General features: G+C 58.7%; 2 protein-coding genes across 2 annotated transcripts; both read right to left on the bottom strand.

Annotated features, from left to right (window-relative positions):
* Positions 1 to 11,819: 11,819 nt before the first annotated feature.
* On the bottom strand, positions 11,820 to 12,453 carry LOC142929404 (histone H4-like). The gene has a single exon (XM_076070823.1). The coding sequence runs from the start codon at positions 12,414 to 12,416 to the stop codon at positions 12,105 to 12,107; it is 312 nt and encodes a 103-aa protein (XP_075926938.1). The 5' UTR covers positions 12,417 to 12,453; the 3' UTR covers positions 11,820 to 12,104.
* A 1,255-nt stretch (positions 12,454 to 13,708) lies between these two features.
* LOC142929403 (histone H1.5-like) lies at positions 13,709 to 14,408 on the bottom strand. Its single transcript, XM_076070822.1, has one exon. The coding sequence runs from the start codon at positions 14,384 to 14,386 to the stop codon at positions 13,730 to 13,732; it is 657 nt and encodes a 218-aa protein (XP_075926937.1). The 5' UTR covers positions 14,387 to 14,408; the 3' UTR covers positions 13,709 to 13,729.
* Positions 14,409 to 20,700: the final 6,292 nt, after the last annotated feature.

Genomic DNA, 20,700 nt, shown 5'->3' with positions numbered 1-20,700 from the left:
GCAGGACGGGGTTTTGCTTTGCGAGCGTGCTCACCGAGACACGCCGCCGTTGAACAGGGTAGCGCATCGCGAGCGCAAAGCGCACGAGCCGCTAATTAAGCTACGCAAACGCGGTCGACATCCCAGGCAGAGGTACAGGGGGGCGAGACATTAGGGGTTGGTAGTCTGGACCTGACAGAGCAGCCGGGGAGGTAGCGGTATGGATGGAACGGGGGAGTCGGTGGGCAACGGCCCCGACAATTCAGTGATGGCGGGAGACGTTAGCCCCCACACACGCGATTCCTACTCTCGCGCTATGGTGATGTCAACCGTCCCTTGTCACCGAACTCTTAGATTTAACGTTTTAATCGTACTTTAAAATGAATAAATACATGGATTTTGAGATGGAACACAAACTGAAGCAAATTACTCAAAATTTACCGACATTAAACACGTAGATTAACATATTACGTGGCAAGAGGTGAGTGGCTCATGATCGCTATGCACTGCAGAATGATTGCTCGCCTTGAACAAGGTCGAGGCACGGCGCGCAATCATCACCACTCACATTCAACTCAAGTGACTCTGTTAGGGGCTGCTGCCCCCCGACTCCTCTCCCCCTTCCTCCTCTTCCTCCCTCCTCGCTGCTGCCGCTCGTAGCTTCTACCTCGCTGCCTCCGCATCCCCCCTGTGAGACGAAACTCTTGCCTGGTTCTCGGCCACCTCGGGTCATTCACACACACTCCCAGACTCCTTGCACGGGAGCGCCCGTGCGCGCCGCTGCCCACAATCGGGTACGCGCAGCCACCAGCCCCTATTGGCCACCTCGTGCACGTGCTAAAAATAACCTTATTAATAATCCCGTGCGTACCTGTGGGGGCTAACGTCTCCCGCCATCACTGAATTGTCGGGGCCGTTGCCCACCGACTCCCCCGTTCCATCATTACCGCTACCTCCCCGGCTGCTCTGTCAGGTCCAGACTACCAACCCCTAATGCCTCGCCCCCCTGTACCTCTGCCTGGGATGTCGACCGCGTTTGCGTAGCTTAATTAGCGGCTCGTGCGCTTTGCGCTCGCGATGCGCTACCCTGTTCAACGGAGGCGTGTCGCGGTGAGCACGCTCGCAAAGCAAAACCCCGTCCTGCATGGGAATAAACAGGTGCGGCGCGCCCCCGTGGGATTCTCTCCCACCCACGCTCCACGCGCTTAAGCAAAAACAACCACGCCGCAATTACTTTGCTCCGATTTAACGGGCTGTTTACACAGCTGCGTATTCACACACGCCAGGCGCTTAATTCGCTATTAGACAATAGCGCGAGTACGCGCCCGCCACCCCGTCACACAGGTCACACAGGCGCGCGAGCGCAAAGCGCTACTATAGGCTATTGCGCAGGTACACGAGCGCTGGGCACCACCGAAGATATTCGTGTAGGTACGCGCGCGCTGAACAATACTGTAAACGATCGTACAGGTACCGGCACTAAGCATGTTCTACTCCCTTATTCGCTGCAAACAGCCGCGTATGCGCGCGAACACAAAACACTCTGTACACACTCGTACCGGTATGCGAACACCAAACACTCCGTCTCCCTCCTCGCACTCACAGTGACCACGACACAGCTTTATCCTATTAGTGGTTTTATTCCCCGCGAGTATCGAACTAGACTGTGTGTGTCAGTACGGACCAGCAGGACAGGTCTAACCTATCTCGCTACTGCCTGATACTTAATGGACCTGTCTGCCCTCTATTTTCTCTCCGAATTTCGTCCCTTTGTCTTACCTCTCTCCCTCGTACTTACGGTCCGACCTCGCAGCGATGGAGGTCGCGGATAGATGATGCTGTAAACAGAATCTGGCTGTTCTCTGCCCCATCTCACGGACGTGCGAGTAACAGTCAGGTGACGGCTCCCCGATCCCTCCCTCCTGTTGATCTCCAGCCAAATAAAAAAAATGGCCCCCTGCTTCAGCAAAGCGTCCCTTTTTATGCTCCTTTCAAAGCCCTCGCAGCGCCCATCCGCGGTGCATCACGGTTCAGGCCGTTAATCCGCAGTGCATCATGGTAGGGCCGTTAATCCGCGGTGCATCATGGGTAGAGACGCTAGCCCGCGGTGCACCATGGGTAGAGACGCTTAACCCACGCTGCCCCTCTCCCCACCTGTCTCCTAGTTCGTGTGTGTCTTGAGCATCTCCTCACTGCGGTTCTCAGTGAGTTCGCCGTGGTCATTTAATTCTAAGTTAAGCCACGGCGCCGCAGTGCCATTTGGCCTGGGGGGGGGGGGGTTGCCTGCCAATTCCCTGACCCTGAGAAACCGTGGAGCACCCCCACGAGGAGGGCTCTCGGGTAAAAACTCAGGGCAGGTGCCCCCCTCCCTCCCCATGAGGCCCTACTTGAGTGTGTGTGGGTGTTTAGGTGGGGGGGGGGTGGCGGGGGAAGTGCTGTGATGGGAGCCGGGTGGCTTCTCGGTCGCAGCAGCACAGCGACGGCTCCGGTTTCGACGGAGCGGCTTCGCTGTTGTGGCACCACATACCCGTGCGAGTCTACCGTCGCTCACCACGTACACGCGCAGAAAATAGACCAGCTGCGGCGCGGGCGCTGGCGTGGGTAAGGAGCTACTACGCAGCCTCATTCGCCCCCCCCCACGCTCAATTTACTAGGTAATATTCGCGCGTCAATCCCCGGCACACTACGGGCGATAATGCCTGCGCGTTAATTCCCGAGCGAACACGCGTGGGCGAGCGCAAACACGTGGGAAAATACAAACTCGCGCACAAACACAGGGCACAATGACGCAGGAACTTCGGTCGGGTGCGCGCACACTGGCCGCCTCAATAGGGTTATTTGCGCGCAAATCTTCGTTTTACGACTAGCGGACTCACACCGCCATGCGCTCTTCCCACACTCGCAGACACCACACGACAAGGTTATTGATCACTAACAGTTTATTCTCGGCGAGTCCGAGGCTAATTATTACGTAGCCCGGAGTCGATATTAGTAGAATAACTAACCTGTTCCCGACGGTCTAAGACCCAATCTGTCCCGCCTATTTCGAATTAACCTCCCTAGGCTTTTACGCTTAAATCCCAACGCTCTCTTTCGTACTTGTGGTGCCACAGCAGCGAAGCCGCTCCGTCGGAGCCGTGCCTGCAACTGTGATGACGCAGCAGCGAAGCCGTCCTGCCGACGCCGTGGACGCGACGCCGCCACCTCCGAGCGACGGGGCCGACACTGCTCTTCCCTCACCACCCCCCACACATGAACACACACACACACACACCCCCACATAGAGCGCCGAGGGGAGGTCACGTGGCCGACAGGTTTTCACCTAGAAGACCTCTCATGGGACCAAGTTTCACGGTTTCCTGCGACCAGGGAATTGGGCGACCTCCCCCGATGCAAACGTGCACCGCGGCGCCGTGACTTTGGTTGTAATTACATGGTCACGACGGGGCTGCTGAGCCACCGCGGGTAGAAAGCACACACAACACACACGGGTCAGCAGGCAGGTAGCGGAGGGACGGAGTCAAGAACGACGGGAAAAATAGGGCCGATCCTCTGATTGGGAGGACAGATGCGCTTGTTTAGAGGGTAAAGAGCGGACGTCTTGAGAGAGCACCGGTCGGGGGAAAGTGGCTGGAAATCCGAGGCACCTGATTGTACGGGAGGCCAGCGGATTAGCACCGATTTATCTTTGATGTAGAGGACTTTAAAAAAAATAGGAGAGAGGGTAGGGATAAGAGTTAGTTCGTATTGTACTCAAGCCAGGCTCGGGCCCGTCGACTTCCCAGCCACTCGAACGTCCGTGTGACGAGTCGAAGTGCAGCGAGGATCCGACCCATCATTTCAAGGAGTACGCAAGCAATCTGTTGATGGAATTTATTGTGTGAGGGATCTGCGAGCCACCCTTACGCACATGCACCACGCAGACACGACATCTCCGCTCTCAGGAACATGCACCAATCACACGCACAGGAATAATCTGGACGAGTCAAAAGTTAAAGGGCAAATGACGTCACCAGGTCCAGAGGCGTATCAGACGTGGATGTGTATTGGGAGCAAGGGCGGAGAGGTTAAAGGGGGCTGTGGGACAGGTGTTAGGGGTTGGTTTGGAACGAGTGTTGCTGTGCGTTGGTGAATTCAAGCAGTGTTTCAACTATTCTACGAATCCTCATTTGTTTGAAGGCGAGAAAAGTACCAAGGTGTTCATAACGATGCAAAAAAACCTCGAAATCCTAGGCTACTTATGTCACGTGTCAATCATTAAATATAACTCTATACTGTATTAAATTATTCATTGTGAAGGAGTTGTAGAATTGTTAAAGCACTTTTTTTATTGCACCAACGCACAGCAACACACGTGTGATGCCGCCGCCACGGAGCCGATCAGCGGGCAGCCTACCTGCAATCTCGCCGCCCCGAGCGACGAGGCCGACATTGCTCCACCCCACCACCTCCCCACCCCCCCCACCGGAACACACACGCACGCACTCCCCCCACCATTAGAGCGCGTGGGGAGACACCCTGGCCGACAGGTTTTCACCCAGAAGCCCTCGTAAAGGGATAATCTTCACGGTTTCCTGCGGCCAGGGAATTGGACGGTCTCCCCCGACGCTAGCACACACCGTGGCGCCGTGACTTGAGTAGACATGACATGTTCACGGCGGGGCTGCCCCGCCACCGCGGTTAGTACGCACCTCACGCACACGGGTCGGCAGGGCAGGTAGGGAGGAGGGCAGAGCCATGAGCGGCAGGAAAGCAGGGTCGCCCTCTGGCTGGATGGCCGCTGAGCAGGTAAATTTAGATGTGGACGTCGCTGAAAGCAACGGCCCGGGGGATGCTGGGATACAGATGGGCCTACCGATTGGCGGGTGATCCCAGCGAGCTGATTGTCCCGCGAGTCGGCACCAGGTAGCCCTTTTGATGTAGAAAGAATAAAGCGAGTGAGGGCGAAGGAAAAAGGTTCTCTGGCTACTCGAGTCAACCCCAGGCCCGTCAACTCCCGAGCCCAGCCGCGCGAACGTCCGTGGGACGTATCGACGCGCTGCGAGGACCAGCCGGCAGTAACGACGAACCGTGAGACGGCGCTGGCGGGGAGCGTCGCGTTTGGGTGCCGGCGAAGCGCTAGCGGGTCCCAGGGAGGTCGAGGGTGATGCCTCACCGGCAGGAAACCCGGACTCGGGGGGGGACGGCACAGGGGGGGGAACAGGAGCGCGACGACCTTTCCCCGCCCGGGGAGAAGTGCGGCGGCGGCAGCTCCCACACTAGTGGAGAGTCTGGGAGCGTCGGTACTTCGCGGACAGGGTCGCAGGCAGGAGAGATCCCGGGGGCCGGCGACCCTAACAATTTGGCGTCAGAAGCGGCACGAACCCCCGCGTTACCCCACGCGAAAATAAGGCATATATTCACTGGCCGGGGTACACCTTCGTGGAAAGCATTTGCCCGCAACGTCCTAGGGGCTAAGGAAATTAATGGGTGGACGGACGCGCAGACGCTACGTCAACTTAATATGAATCTGGATGGGCGGGCAGCCGATTTTGTGGAAGCCCTACCCGCAAGCGCGCAGACACAGCTAGAGGAGCTGATGCGCCGACTTGATCTGCGCTTCGGTACGCGCGATGAGGAGGAGGCAAAAGCGGCCTTAGAGGCACGCCGTCGCCAACCCGGCGAGGACCTGCGCGATTATGCCGAGGATGTGCGTGAGCTAACAAAGATCGCACGCCCGAGGTACACCACGGAAGCGATTGAGGAGCTGGCCGCAGAGAAAATCCAGCGATACTTAACGCGCACGGCGTGGTGGCAGCCAGACGTGAACTGTACGTGCCTCCACTTTGATGCCCTTGTCGAGCGCGCGCGCAAATGTGAAAGAATTTCTAGCGAACGCGCACAGCTCCGAGGACTGGGACGGGAGCGCACCATCGCAAGTCTGTCCACCGAGGAGGAAGAGGAGGAACAGGAGCTCGCCAGGACGGTAGGGAGTCGGGAAAGGGGGCCTCCGGTATCCCGCGAGACCACCCCGGGATGGGTAGCGGGGATACAGGCGGGCATCGGGGGGATCGACAACAAAGTAACCCAAGTGGACAACAAGGTAACCCAAGTACGGGCACATATGACTACGCTGCAGACTACGGTAGAGACGATTCAGACCGAGTTGGGAGGGCTAGCTGGGAGGGTAGCCCGACTAGAAGCAGAGTCTGGGCAGCGGCGCACTGGGGGGAGAGGGAGCGGGCAGGGTGCCCACTATGGAGCCGCCACCCCCCCCCGGGCGTCTTATATGTGCGGCCGTCAGGGGCATCTCATGAGAGACTGCCCACAGATCGCCCGCGCTAGATATACCGAAGGGTTAAACGCCAACGCCCCCTAGAGAGTGGACCACCTAGGGGTGGAATCAACGAGGTCCCGAAACAAAACGACGATAATAATAATGGTAAGCAAGTGACACCCACACAGGTCACAGCCACAACACCCAAGGACGCGGTGAGGACGGGCGACTGGCTAAGGGAGCTGGTGGCAGGAATCACGGGGGCCACGTCACTGGTGGAAGGACAGGTGAACGGGCAGCGCACCCGGATCCTACTGGACATGGGGGCCGTAGCCTCACTCATGAGCGCCGCGCACTGCAGCGTGCTCGGGGTTGACGTGAGCCGCCTACAGGCCCCGGATTGCGCGCTGCACACAGCGAGCGGAGCCGGGATGGGGTTGCTGGGAAGGATCTCCCTCGAGGTCCGTCTCGGAAACCAGGTGTGCACTAAGGAGTTCTACGTCTCGAGTGTGCTGTGCCACGAGTGTATTGCAGGTACCGACCTCCTGGAAAAGCTGGGGCTCAACGTGCAGCCCCGACAGCGGTGCGCCACCGTGGAAGGCAGTGGGGAACGGATTCCATTCCTGGGACGGGAGCCGAATCGCCCCCGCTTCACACCTGTGGCCGCTACCCTGACGACGGCCGTCACCATCGGGCCGCTCGCCGAGATGCTGGTGCCTGTGGCGACACCCTCGACCGACCCCGCTCACCGACCATCGGGGGAGGTAATGCTAACTCCTCACCCAGAGTTGGCAAAACGATACGTGGTTGTGGGGTCAGCCACGTTGGTAAACGCCGATGGGGGCCGATTGTTCATGCGTGTGTTTAACCCCCACGGCACCGCAGCAATACTACGACGGCGCACCACAGTAGCCACCATGCACCCCCTACACGCGCGCCACTCCAGTGACTCGGTATTTGCACTCTGGGCGGAGGACCCCGGTCGCCCCGAGGACCACCAGGACCTGGCCTGGTGAGTCGGCCCGACTCCCCACGCCGAGGTCGTCCCCCTTCTTGACGCGGTACACGTACCTTGGGCAGATTTCCCCAAGGGAGAGGCCGATCAGCTACGCGGGTTACTGTGGGAGTACGCCGACGTGTTCAGCGAACACGATTCAGACGTGGGTCGCACAGATCTCGTTAAGCACCAAATCGACACCGGGGCCGCCCGACCCATAAAACTCCCCGCGTACCGCGTGGGCGCACCCGAACGCGCCCAGATCAAAGAGGCGGTCAGGGACATGCTCCGCGATAACATAATTCAGCCCTCGGCGAGCCCCTGGTCTGCCCCGGTGGTACTAGTAACGAAAAAGGACGGGTCAACCCGTTTTTGCGTCGATAACCGCAAACTAAACGCAGTCACCCTCGGCGACGCCTTTCCCATACCGCGCATCGACGACACCTTTGACAGCCTCGCCGGAGCGCGGTATTTTTCCACCCTCGATCTCGCGTCCGGGTACTGGCAGGTGGAGATGACGGAGGAGGATCGGCCAAAAACCGCATTCACCACCCCGATGGGACTATTCGAGTTTCGAGTACTCCCGTTCGGGCTCACCAACGCGCCCGCGACGTTCCAGCGGCTGATGGAGTTGGTGATGCGGGGCTTGCAGTGAGAGCAATGCCTGATTTACCTGGATGATGTGATCGTGTTCAGTAGATCTCTGTCTGAGCACTGGTCCAGGTTACGGGAGGTGTTCCAGCGACTGCGAGCGGCTCATCTCAAGCTCAAGCCACGTAAGTGTTACATCGCACAGCGCGAGGTGGGGTACCTCGGACATCGCGTCAGCGAGGCGGGGGTGCGCACCGATCCGGACAAGGTACGCGCCGTAGTGGATTGGCCACAGCCAAGAAACCTGACGGAGATAAGATCATTTTTGGGGCTCGCCACCTATTATCGTCGATTTGTAAAGGGATTCAGCGAGATTGCACGCCCCCTCACCCAACTCACTTCCCCCAAGAACCCCTATCAGTGGACAGAGGCCTGCCAGACGGCCTTCACCACCCTCAAAGACTACCTCACACACACCCCCACACTGGCTTTCCCCGATTTTACCACCGACTTTATTTTGGACACCGACGCCTGCAGCAGCGGGCTGGGTGCGGTGTTGTCGCAGGTGCAGGAAGGAATGGAACGGGTGATTGCGTACGCCAGCCGGACCCTGAGCGGGGCCGAGCTGAACTACTTTGTGACCCGTCAGGAATTGTACGCGGTGATCTTCGCGTGTAAACAGTTTCGGCCGTATTTGTACGGCAGGAAATGTCGGGTGCGCACGGACCATTATGCTCTGCAGTTCCTCCTCACCTTCAAGGAACCGCGGGGGCAGATGGCCCGATGGCTGGTGCAGCTGCAGGAGTACAACCTGCAAATCGAGAACCGGGCGGGGCGGACGCATGCAAATGCGGACGCATTATCACGGCGACCCGCGGTGTGTGCTGAGACGAGGGCGGAGGAGGCCTGCCCGTGCTTCACGGGGGGACGTTGCCGACAGGCAATGGACCCCCGGGAACCCGCTGAACCTAACCCCCCCCCCCGGCGAGGGAGAGTGCGGTATGCGCCACAGAGACCCCCACAGGTGGAGGTGCGGACCCAGTCGACCGCCCGGAGAGCGCAGGGCCCACGACTCGGGACCCAGCGGACCACCCCGCCCCGATCGGACGGATCCAGGAGGACGTCGGCTGCGCCTTCCCGGGCCTGAACGACGAGCAGCTGAGGCAGACCCAGCAGCGGGATCCGGATCTGGCGGCGGTGGAAGCGGCCCTGCGGGAGGGGAAAAGCACCCTACCAGGGCCCTGGAGCGGTTTGTATGCCCGGTTGTGTATGCAGAACGGGGTGGTACGGGAGTTAACCGAGGCCGGCCAGCCGGGGTGCATCTGTGTTCCCACCCAGGTGCGACCCCAGCTGCTACGGCTGGTACACGACCACCCGCTCGGGGGCCATGACGGGGAACGGCGCACTCGGGAGACTCTGCGTCGCCAGTATCTCTGGCCCAAATTGACGCAAGATGTGGCCGCCTGGGTACAGGGCTGCCGCGCTTGTCAGCAGTGCGGACCGAAACCGGCACGATACCAGGTACCCCTAAGGCCGTTCCGCGTCAGTCGGATGAACCAGCTGGTCGGCATCGATCTCCAGGGGCCGTTCCCACGATCCCACCGGGGCAACCGCTATATCCTCGTAGCGGTGGAATACTTCACCCGCTACCCCGTGGCGGTGGCCATCCCCGATAAAACGGTCCTGGTAGTGGCCCGAGCGTTCGTGGAGCACTATGTACTTAAGCACGGGATCCCGGAGCGAGTCCTTACCGACCAGGGTAGAGAGTTCGAGGCCGAGTTGTTTCAGGCGCTGTGCCGGGAGTTCGGAATCCAGAAAGACCGAACCACGGCGTACCACCCCCAGGCGAACGGTATGGTTGAGCGTATGAATCAGACTCTGGCCGGAAAGCTCAAGCGTATGGCGGCCGCAAACCAACGGGATTGGGACGAACACCTCCCCTACGCCCTGTTAGCCTACGCCACCACGGTGCACACATCGACGGGACAAACCCCGTTCCTAATGATGTTTGTTCGTGAGTCTCGTCTACCCACAGACTTGCTGTTCGGCATTCCTCCACCCCAAACGGAGGAAGGGAGTCGCCCCGTGGAGCATCTGATGGAGACCCTACGAGGGGTCCGGGACCTGGCCTACCCGCAAGGGGAGGCCGCGCATCGGCGACAGGAGCAGAGCACCCGACCCCACGTGGAGCCCCCCCTTTTTTTGACAGGCACCAAGGTGTGGCTACACACCCCTCGCGTCGGGGCCGGACAGGTGGGGAAGCTGACCACCTACTGGCGGGGACCCTGGACCGTGGTACGGCAGATTTCTCCCTGGACGGTATTAATCCAGGGTGGAGAGAGTGGCCGAGAAACGGTGGTTAACGTCCGCCGCTTAAAACCATGGAGGGCAGCCCCGGCGGGGGAGAACCTCGCCGCCCGAGTACCGCGAAATCCCGGTGCCCCTGCGCAACCCGTGCTCGGGGGCCTCGTGCACTACATGGGCCCCGCCGGGCCCCCAGCCCCGAGGCGTCCCGGCCCCGCCAGAGGACGGCGGGGATGCCGCCCCTTAAACGCCGCTGCCGCGGAGTTTGTCCCCCAGCCCCCAGGTGCCGAGGGACAGAAGGAGCCGCTGGAGTGGAGAAGGAGACCGCCGCAGGAAACCCCGAGGACGGAGCCACCTCCCCCGAGGCCAGCCACTAGGTCCGGGCGGATCCCCCGGACCCCGCAGCGCTACCTCGTGGGGCGCGGCCCAGGCGAGGTGCTCCAGTCAACCCGGGACGGGGACTGGCACCTCGGGGGGCTTTGTGATGCCGCCGCCACGGAGCCGATCAGCGGGCGGCCCACCTGCAATCTCGCCGCCCCGAGCGACGAGGCCGACATTGCTCCACCCCACCACCTCCCCACCCCCCCCACCGGAACACACACGCACGCACTCCCCCCACCATTAGAGCGCGTGGGGAAACACCCTGGCCGACAGGTTTTCACCCAGAAGCCTCGTAAAGGGATAATCTTCACGGTTTCCTGCGGCGAGGGAATTGGACGGTATCAACCGACGCTAGCATACACCGTGGCGCCGTGACTTGAGTAGAAATGACATGTTCACGGCGGGGCTGCCCCGCCACCGCGGTTAGTACGCACCTCACGCACACGGGTCGGTTTGGCAGGTAGGGAGGAGGGCAGAGCCACGAGCGGCGGGAAAGCAGGGTCGCCCTCTGGCTGGAGGGCCGCTGAGCAGGTAAATTTAGATGCGGACGTCGCTGAAAGCAACGGCCCGGGGGATGCTGGGATACAGATGGGCCTACCGATTGGCGGGTGATCCGAGCGAGCTGATTGGCCCGCGAGTCGGCACTAGGTAGCCCCTTTGATGTAGAAAGAATAAAGCGGGTCAGGGCGAAGGGAAAAGGTTCTCTGGCTACTCGAGTCAACCCCAGGCCCGTCAACTCCCGAGCCCAGCCGCGCGAACGTCCGTGGGACGTATAGACGTGCCGCGAGGACCAGCCGGCAGTGACGACGAACCGTGAGTAAGAGAGAGAGAGGGAGTTGGGACTTAGCTTAAGAGGAAAACCGGAGAGGGTAAAGGGGAGGACAGGTAGAGTGTAGTGCCGACTATCGAGAGATAGATTGGTCCTGCCCCGCTGATCCCGACTGACTCGGTTAAATAAGGGCTCGCCGACGCGGTGGAATAAATCGTCGGCGGTTACATAACGGACTGGTGTGGTTTTTGCGCGGGTGTGGAAAGAGAGTGGAAGCGTGGGTGCGCTTGCTGTTCTCGGCGGTCGCCGCGTGTGTGGAGCGGCGCCGCGTGGAGTGTGTGCGCAACCAACCGTCGGCTGCGGACTCCCACGTTGCGAGCGGATACCCATCTCGCACGCATGCCCATCGCATAGCCCTTTAAACCCGTTTAATCCAATCCCCCCAATCGCCGGAGTGAGCACGAACGACGTTGCTTACCCTCTGACCTATTGACCCCCTGTTACCCGCGTGTGATTGGTGCGTGGGACGGCGCGGGCGGGGAGCGTCGCGTTTGGGTGCCGGCGAAGCGCTAGCGGGTCCCAGGGAGGTCGAGGGTGATGCCTCACCGGCAGGAAACTCGGACTCGGGGGGGGACGTCACAGGGGGGGGAACAGGAGCGCGACGACCTTTCCCCGCCAGGGGAGGAGTGCGGCGGCGGCAGCTCCCACACTAGTGGAGAGTCTGGGAGCGTCGGTACTTCGCGGACAGGGTCGCAGGCAGGAGAGATCCCGGGGGCCGGCGACCCTAAGAAGAGCCTTTGGGTTGGTTTAGTGCGCGAGATAGACACTCAGCCTCCGAAGCCGTAGAGAGTGCGGCCCTGGCGCTTGAGGGCGTAGACCACATCCATGGCGGTGACGGTCTTGCGCTTGGCGTGCTCCGTGTAGGTGACGGCGTCGCGGATGACGTTCTCAAGGAAGACCTTCAGGACGCCGCGGGTCTCTTCGTAGATGAGGCCCGAGATGCGCTTCACACCGCCGCGGCGAGCGAGGCGGTGGATGGCGGGCTTGGTGATTCCCTGGATGTTGTCGCGCAGCACCTTACGATGGCGTTTTGCGCCTCTCTTACCGAGCCCCTTACCGCCTTTCCCGCGTCCAGACATTCCGACTAACTCTGCTTATCCTGCTGACAAAGCTCGCGAGAGATGGCGCGCCCAGCCTGCAGCAGCCGCCTTTATAACCGGAGCGTGGTGACGTCACCGACCACCTCTGCCCTCCGCGATGGCTCCGCCTTAAACCTCTGAATTTAACTCTGTGACGAAGTAAACCCTCTACCGTCGTCAATAACACTTCCTTGAAATGTATGAGACGTTTCGGGCAATGACCCTTCTTCGAAGCACTGTAATGATTTCGGCACACCCGCAGCGAACGCGAGAGGGACGCGATCTGTTGCAAGATTGCACGTGGAGTGAATAATCGATCTAAGGTCTTGTTTTCAAGTAGAACAAGATGTGCAGCTAATCGGCTTCCAACACAATAGTTGAGTGAACGTCACCAACTAGTCCCAAAGTAAGAAAGGCATTTAATAGGGTTTTTTCCCCTTTTTTCTTGCAACAAAGCTGAAACCTTATTACAATGATTCGTGTATGCATTAACCACAATACCTGCAGTCAAAATGCAATCAAAAAACATACTATGATAATATATATAAAAACATTTTAGTACTGGCAAAGAAAGTCTAATGATGAAGATAAGACATTGCAAAAACAATGCGATAATTACGAATGGAAATTATTTTTAATTGAGAAGTGTAGATGGTGGACCGCAATTTTTACAAAACAAAAAAATGTGAAAAGGCGCAACGAACGAAAGGAGGTGAATTGAGTTAAGTTGTCTGGAATCAATACATTTTTAGACTAAATACCATATTTAGCACCAGTAACATGATGACGGAATGAAGAGGTTCAACACATAATCAAAATTGGAGGTTCGTCAAGAATCCATCGATTTTGAATCTGGATTTAGATTAGAATCGGCAGCGAGAATGCGGACGTCGCTGAGATTACTCTGCACTCAGTTCGAGTGAGGGAGCTGCCACCTGCCTCGCCTGTTTATGATCCCTGCTTTCGGGCTCGATTACTCCCATCACATCAATGCTTAAAACACATCAAGTGGGTAAAATGTCAAGATAATTTGGCGAATGTACGTAACTTATCCAATCTACACAAATCCTCACGATTTAATGCACCGTCGAGCTCCTTGATCAGGGCCGAGACACGGCGAGCAACCATCGCCACGCCGTAAATGGGTTTGACTTACAGAATATGGCACGCATAAAGCTTCAATGTAATACACTGTCAGGTGTTAACGATTAGCTAATTGACGCGCAGCAACATATGGTTCACTTTTTGAACTAAGTGGGTGGCTCTGAAAAGAGCCGTTGGGGTGGAGGGAATCGCGCATCGTCAGATCGGATTCACTTCTTTAGCGCGGACTTCTTGGGCTTGGCCACGGCCTTCTTGGGCTTGGCCACCTTGGGTTTGGTGGCCTTTGCCTTTACGGTCTTGGGCTTAGCGACCTTGGGATTCGCAGCCTTGGGCTTGGTTGGGCTCTTTGCCGCCTTCTTGGGCTTAACAGCAGACTTCACCTTTTTGGGGCTCTTGGCAGCCGCGGACTTCTTTGCTTTCTTAGGAGACTTCTTGGGCGCGGTCTTCTTGGCTGCGGCGGGCTTCTTCACCTTCTTGACTGCAGCGGGCTTTTTAGCTGCGGGCTTTGCCGTTGACGATTTGGGCTTCGCCTTTGCGGCAGCCTTTTCCTTCTTGTTGAGTTTGAAAGAGCCAGACGCGCCGCTGCCCTTCACTTGCGCCACGACATCTTTGGCCACAAGCTTCTTGATGGCTAACTTCATGCGGGCATTGTTCTTCTCCACGTCGTATCCTCCGGCAGCGAGCGACTTTTTGAGCGCAGGAAGAGACACGCCGTTCCTCTCCTTGCTGCTGGCGAGAGCCTTGAGGATGAGCTCGGACATGCTGGGGCCGACCTTCTTGGCCTTTGGAGCGGTGCGCTTCTTTTTGGGGCTTTTAAGCGCTGAAGTAGCCGCAGCTGGTGGTTGAGCAGGAGCAGTTTCCGCCATGTCAAAACGTCGTTTTTATCGCCTCGCCTCTTTGAAATCAGCGCTCTCACAAATTCGTGACGAGCATCCTCCAGGCCCGAGGTTTATTATAGAAGCGGCGTAGAGTATGTGCGGACGTCGCTGAGATCACCCAGCACTCAGCTCGGTGAATGAGCTGCCACCATACTCGCCGTGTCAATCACCCCTGCCTTTGGGCTCGATTCCCGTAACGTTCATACTTAAATGCATCTAGTTGATAAATTACCACGAATATAATTTATTTAATGTACGTAACTTATGAAATCTACGACAATGTTCACGATTTAAATTCTAATTCAAAACAAGTGAACAACCAACAGTTGGGAGAAATTGTTCGGTCAGGGCAAGATACGATGATTGTCTTCACTATTTAAAACGCACTCGAATTTTTTGCAAGACAAAATGCTTCAACAGACTACTCATATTTAAGTCCAGCTAAATATTTTCAATTTAAATGTTGGCTCGCGCGCACGCGATTCCTACTCTCGCGCTATGGTGAGGACTGCGCGTCATGTCAACCATCCCCTGTCACCGAACTTTTAGATTTAACGTTTTAATCGTACTTTAAAATGAATAAATACATGGATTTTGAGATGGAACACAAACTGAAGCAAATTACTCAAAATTTACCGACGGTCTAAGACCAAATCTGTCCCGCCTATTTCGAATTAACCTCCCTAGGCTTTTACGCTTAAATCCCAACTCTCTCTTTCGTACTTATGGTGCCACAGCAGCGAAGCCGCTCCGTCGGAGCCGTGCCTGCAACTGTGATGACGCAGCAGCGAAGCCTTCCTGCCGACGCCGTGGCCGCGACGCCGCCACCTCCGAGCAACGGGGCCGACACTGCTCTTCCCTCACCACCCCCCACACATGAACACTCACACACACCCCCACATAGAGCGCCGAGGGGAGGTCACGTGGCCGACAGGTTTTCACCTAGAAGACCTCTCATGGGACCAAGTTTCACGGTTTCCTGCGACCAGGGAATTGGGCGACCTCCCCCGATGCAAACGTGCACCGCGGCGCCGTGACTTTGGTTGTAATTACATGGTCACGACGGGGCTGCTGAGCCACCGTGGGTAGAAAGCACACACAACACACACGGGTCAGCAGGCAGGTAGCGGAGGGACGGAGTCACGACCGACAGGAAAAACAGGGCCGATCCTCTGATTGGGAGGACAGATGCACTTGTTTAGAGGGTAAAGAGCGGACGTCTTGAGAGAGCACCGGTCGGGGGAGAGTGGCGGGAAATCCGAGGCACCTGATTGTACGGGAGGCCAGCGGATTAGCACCGATTTATCTTTGATGTAGAGGACTTTAAAAAAAATAGGAGAGAGGGTAGGGATAAGAGTTAGTTCGTATTGTACTCAAGCCAGGCTCGGGCCCGTCGACTTCCCAGCCTCTCGAACGTCCGTGTGACGAGTCGAAGTGCAGCGAGGATCCGACCCATCATTTCAAGGAGTACGCAAGCAATCTGTTGATGGAATTTATTGTGTAAGGGATCTGCGAGCCACCCTTACGCACATGCACCACGCAGACACGACATCTCCGCTCTCAGGAACATGCACCAATCACACGCGCGGGAATAATCTGGACGAGTCAAAAGTTAAAGGGCAAATGACGTCACCAGGTCCAGAGGCGTATCAGACGTGGATGTGTATTGGGAGCAAGGGTGGAGAGGTTAAAGGGGGCTGTGGGACGGGTGTTAGGGGTTGGTTTGGAACGAGTGTTGCTGTGCGTTGGTGAATTCAAGCAGTGTTTCAACTATTCTACGAATCCTCATTTGTTTGAAGGCGAGAAAAGTACCAAGGTGTTCATAACGATGCAAAAAAACCTCGAAATCCTAGGCTACTTATGTCACGTGTCAATCATTAAATATAACTCTATACTGTAGTAAATTATTCATTGTGAAGGAGTTGTAGAATTGTTAAAGCACTTTTTTATTGCACCAACGCACAGCAACACATGTGTGATGCCGCCGCCACGGAGCCGATCAGCGGGCGGCCCACCTGCAATCTCGCCGCCCCGAGCGACGAGGCCGACATTGCTCCACCCCACCACCTCCCCACCCCCCCCACCGGAACACACACGCACGCACTCCCCCCACCATTAGAGCGTGTGGGGAGACACCCTGGCTGACAGGTTTTCACCCAGAAGCCCTCATACAGAGATAATCTTCACGGTTTCCTGCGGCCAGGGTATTGGACGGTCTCCCCCGACGCTAGCACACACCGTGGCGCCGTGACTTGAGTAGAAATTACATGTTCACGGCGGGGCTGCCCCGCCAACGCGGTTAGTACGCACCTCACGCACACGGGTCGGCAGGGCAGGTAGGGAGGAGGGCAGAGCCACGAGCGGCAGGAAAGCAGGGTCGCCCTCTGCCTGGATGGCCGCTGAGCAGGTAAATTTAGATGCGGACGTCGCTGAAAGCAACGGCCCGGGGGATGCTGGGATACAGATGGGCCTACCGATTGGCGGGTGATCCCAGCGAGCTGATTGGCCCGCGAGTCGGCACCAGGTAGCCCTTTTGATGTAGAAAGAATAAAGCAAGTGAGGGCGAAGGAAAAAGGTTCTCTGGCTACTCGAGTCAACCCCAGGCCCGTCAACTCCCGAGCCCAGCCGCGCGAACGTCCGTGGGACGTATCGACGCGCTGCGAGGACTAGCCGGCAGTAACGACGAACCGTGAGACGGCGCGGGCGGGGAGCGTCGCGTTTGGGTGCCGGCGAAGCGCTAGCGGGTCCCAGGGAGGTCGAGGGTGATGCCTCACCGGCTGGAAACCCGGAATCGGGGGAGACGGCACAGGGGGGGGAACAGGAGCGCGACGACCTTTCCCCGCCCGGGGAGGAGTGCGGCGGCGGCAGCTCCCACACTAGTGGAGAGTCTGGGAGCGTCGGTACTTCGCGGACAGGGTCGCAGGCAGGAGAGATCCCGGGGGCCGGCGACCCTAACAATTTGGCATCAGAAGCGGTACGAACCCCCGCGTTACCCCACGCGAAAATAAGGCATATATTCACTGGCCGGGGTACACCTTCGTGGATAGCATTTGCCCGCAACGTCCTAGGGGCTAAGGAAATTAATGGGAGGACGGACGCGCAGACGCTACGTCAACTTAATATGAATCTGGATGGGCGGGCAGCCGATTTTGTGGAAGCCCTACCCGCAAGCGCGCAGACACAGCTAGAGGAGCTGATGCGCCCACTTGATCTGCGCTTCGGTACGCGCGATGAGGAGGAGGCAAAAGCGGCCTTAGAGGCACGCCGTCACCAACCCGGCGAGGACCTGCGCGATTATGCCGAGGATGTGCGTGAGCTAACAAAGATCGCACGCCCGAGGTACACCACGGAAGCGATTGAGGAGCTGGCCGCAGAGAAAATCCAGCGATACTTAACGCACACGGCGTGGTGGCAGCCAGACGTGAACTGTACGCGCCTCCCCTTTGATGCCCTTGTCGAGCGCGCGCGCAAATGTGAAAGAATTTCTAGCGAACGCGCACAGCTCCGAGGACTGGGACGGGAGCGCACCATCGCAAGTCTGTCCACCGAGGAGGAAGAGGAGGAACAGGAGCTCGCCAGGACGGTAGGGGGTCGGGAAAGGGGGCCTCCGGTATCCCGCGAGACCACCCCGGGATGGGTAGCGGGGATACAGGCGGGCATCGGGGGGATCGACAACAAAGTAACCCAAGTGGACAACAAGGTAACCCAAGTACGGGCACATATGACTACGCTGCAGACTACGGTAGAGACGATTCAGACCGAGTTGGGAGGGCTAGCTGGGAGAGTAGCCCGACTAGAAGCAGAGTCTGGGCAGCGGCGCACTGGGGGGAGAGGGAGCGGGCAGGGTGCCCACTATGGAGCCGCCACCCCCACCCGGGCGTGTTATATGTGCGGCCGTCAGGGGCATCTCATGAGAGACTGCCCACAGATCGCTCGCGCTAGATATACCGAAGGGTTAAACGCCAACGCCCCCTAGAGAGTGGACCACCTAGGGGTGCAATCAACGAGGTCCCGAAACAAAACGACGATAATAATAATGGTAAGCAAGTGACACCCACACAGGTCACGGCCACAACACCCAAGGACGCGGTGAGGACGGGCGACTGGCTACGGGAAACGGTGGCAGGAATCACGGGGGCCACGTCACTGGTGGAAGGACAGGTGAACGGGCAGCGCACCCGGATCCTACTGGACACGGGGGCCATAGCCTCACTCATGAGCGCCGCGCACTGCAGCGTGCTCGGGGTTGACGTGAGCCGCCTGCAGGCCCCGGATTGCGCGCTGCACACAGCGAGCGGAGCCGGGATGGGGTTGCTGGGAAGGATCTCCCTCGAGGTCCGTCTCGGAAACCAGGTGTGCACTAAGGAGTTCTACGTCTCGAGTGTGCTGTGCCACGAGTGTATCGCAGGTACCGACCTCCTGGAAAAGCTGGGGCTCAACGTGCAGCCCCGACAGCGGTGCGCCACCGTGGAAGGCAGCGGGGAACGGATTCTGTGATGCCGCCGCCACGGAGCCGATCGGCGGGTGGCCCACCTGCGATCTCGCCGCTCCGAGCGGCGAGGCCGACATTGCTCCACCCCACCACCTCCCCACCCCCCCCCCCCCACCGGAACACACACGCACGCACTCCCCCCCACCATTAGAGCGCGTGGGGAGACACCCTGGCCGACAGGTTTTCACCCAGAAGCCCTCGTAAAGGGATAATCTTCACGGTTTCCTGCAGCCAGGGAATTGGACGGTCTCCCCCGACGCTAACACCCACCGCGGCGCCGTGACTTTGGTTGTAATTACATGGTCACGACGGGGCTGCCGAGCCACCGCGGGTAGACAGCACACACAACACACACGGGTCAGCAGGCAGGTAGGAGGGCAGAGCCACGAGCGGCGGGAAAGCAGGGTCGCCCTCTGGCTGGAGGGTCGCTGAGCAGGTAAATTTAGATGCGGACGTCGCTGAAAGCAACGGCCCGGGGGATGCTGGGATACAGATGGGCCTACCGATTGGCGGGTGATCCCAGCGAGCTGATTGGCCCGCGAGTCGGCACCAGGTAGCCCCTTTGATGTAGAAAGAATAAAGCGGGTCAGGGCGAAGGAAAAAGGTGCTCTGGCTACTCGAGTCAACCCCAGGCCCGTCAACTCCCGAGTCCAGCCGCGCGAACGTCCGTGGGACGTATCGACGCGCCGCGAGGACCAGACAGCAGTGACGACGAACCGTGAGTTAGAGAGAGAGAGAGGGAGTTGGGACTTAGCTTAAGAGCAAAACCGGAGAGGGTAAAGGGGAGAAGGACAGGTAGAGTGTAGTGCCGACTATCGAGAGATAGATCGGTCCTGCCCCGCTGATCCCGACTGACTCGGTTAAATAAGGGCTCGCCGACGCGGTGGAATAAATCGTCGGCGGTTACATAACGGACTGGTGTGGTTTTTGTGGAAGCGTGGGTGCGCTTGCTGTCGCGGTGGTCGTTACATAACAGACTGGTGTGGTTATTGCGGAAGCGTGGGTGCGCTTGCTGTCGCGGTGGTCGTTACATAACAGACTGGTGTGGTGGTTTTTGCGAGGGTGTGGAAAGAGAGTGGAAGCGTGGGTTCGCTTGCTGTTCTCGGTGGTCGCCGCGGGTGTGGAGCGGCGCCGGGTGGATTGTGTGCGCTACGAACCGTCGGCTGCGGACTCCTGCGTTGCGAGCGGATACCCGTCTCGCACGCATGCCCATCGCATAGCCCTTTAAACCCGTTTAAACCAATCCCCCCAAGCGTCGGAGTGAGCACGAACAACGTCGCTTACCCTCCGACCTTTGACCCCCTGTTACCCGCGTGTGATTGGTGCGTGGGACTGCGCGGGCAGGGAGCGTCGCGTTTGGGTGCCGGCGAAGCGCTAGCGGGTCCCAGGGAGGTCGAGTGTGATGCCCCACCGGCAGGAGACCCGGACTCGGGGGGGGACGGCACAGGGGGGGGAACAGGAGCGCGACGACCTTTCCCCGCCAGGGGAGGAGTGCGGCGGCGGCAGCTCCCACACTAGTGGAGAGTCTGGGAGCGTCGGTACTTCGCGGACAGGGTCGCAGGCAGGGGAGATCCCGGGGGCCGGCGACCCTAACAATATGGTGTCAGAAGCGGTACGAACCCCCGCGTTACCCCACGCGAAAATAAGGCATATATTCACTGGCCGGGGTACACCTTCGTGGAGAGCATTTGCCCGCAACGTCCTAGCGGCTAAGGAAATTAATGGGTGGACGGACGCGCAGACGCTACGTCAACTTAATATGAATCTGGATGGGCGGGCAGCCGATTTTGTGGAAGCCCTACCCGCAAGC

This window comes from Petromyzon marinus, chromosome 31, assembly GCF_048934315.1.
Source record: "Petromyzon marinus isolate PM22_M1 ecotype Great Lakes invasive population chromosome 31, UKy_Petmar_22M1.pri1.0, whole genome shotgun sequence".
NCBI lineage: Eukaryota > Metazoa > Chordata > Hyperoartia > Petromyzontiformes > Petromyzontidae > Petromyzon > Petromyzon marinus.
This window is presented reverse-complemented; position numbering and strand designations above follow the sequence as displayed.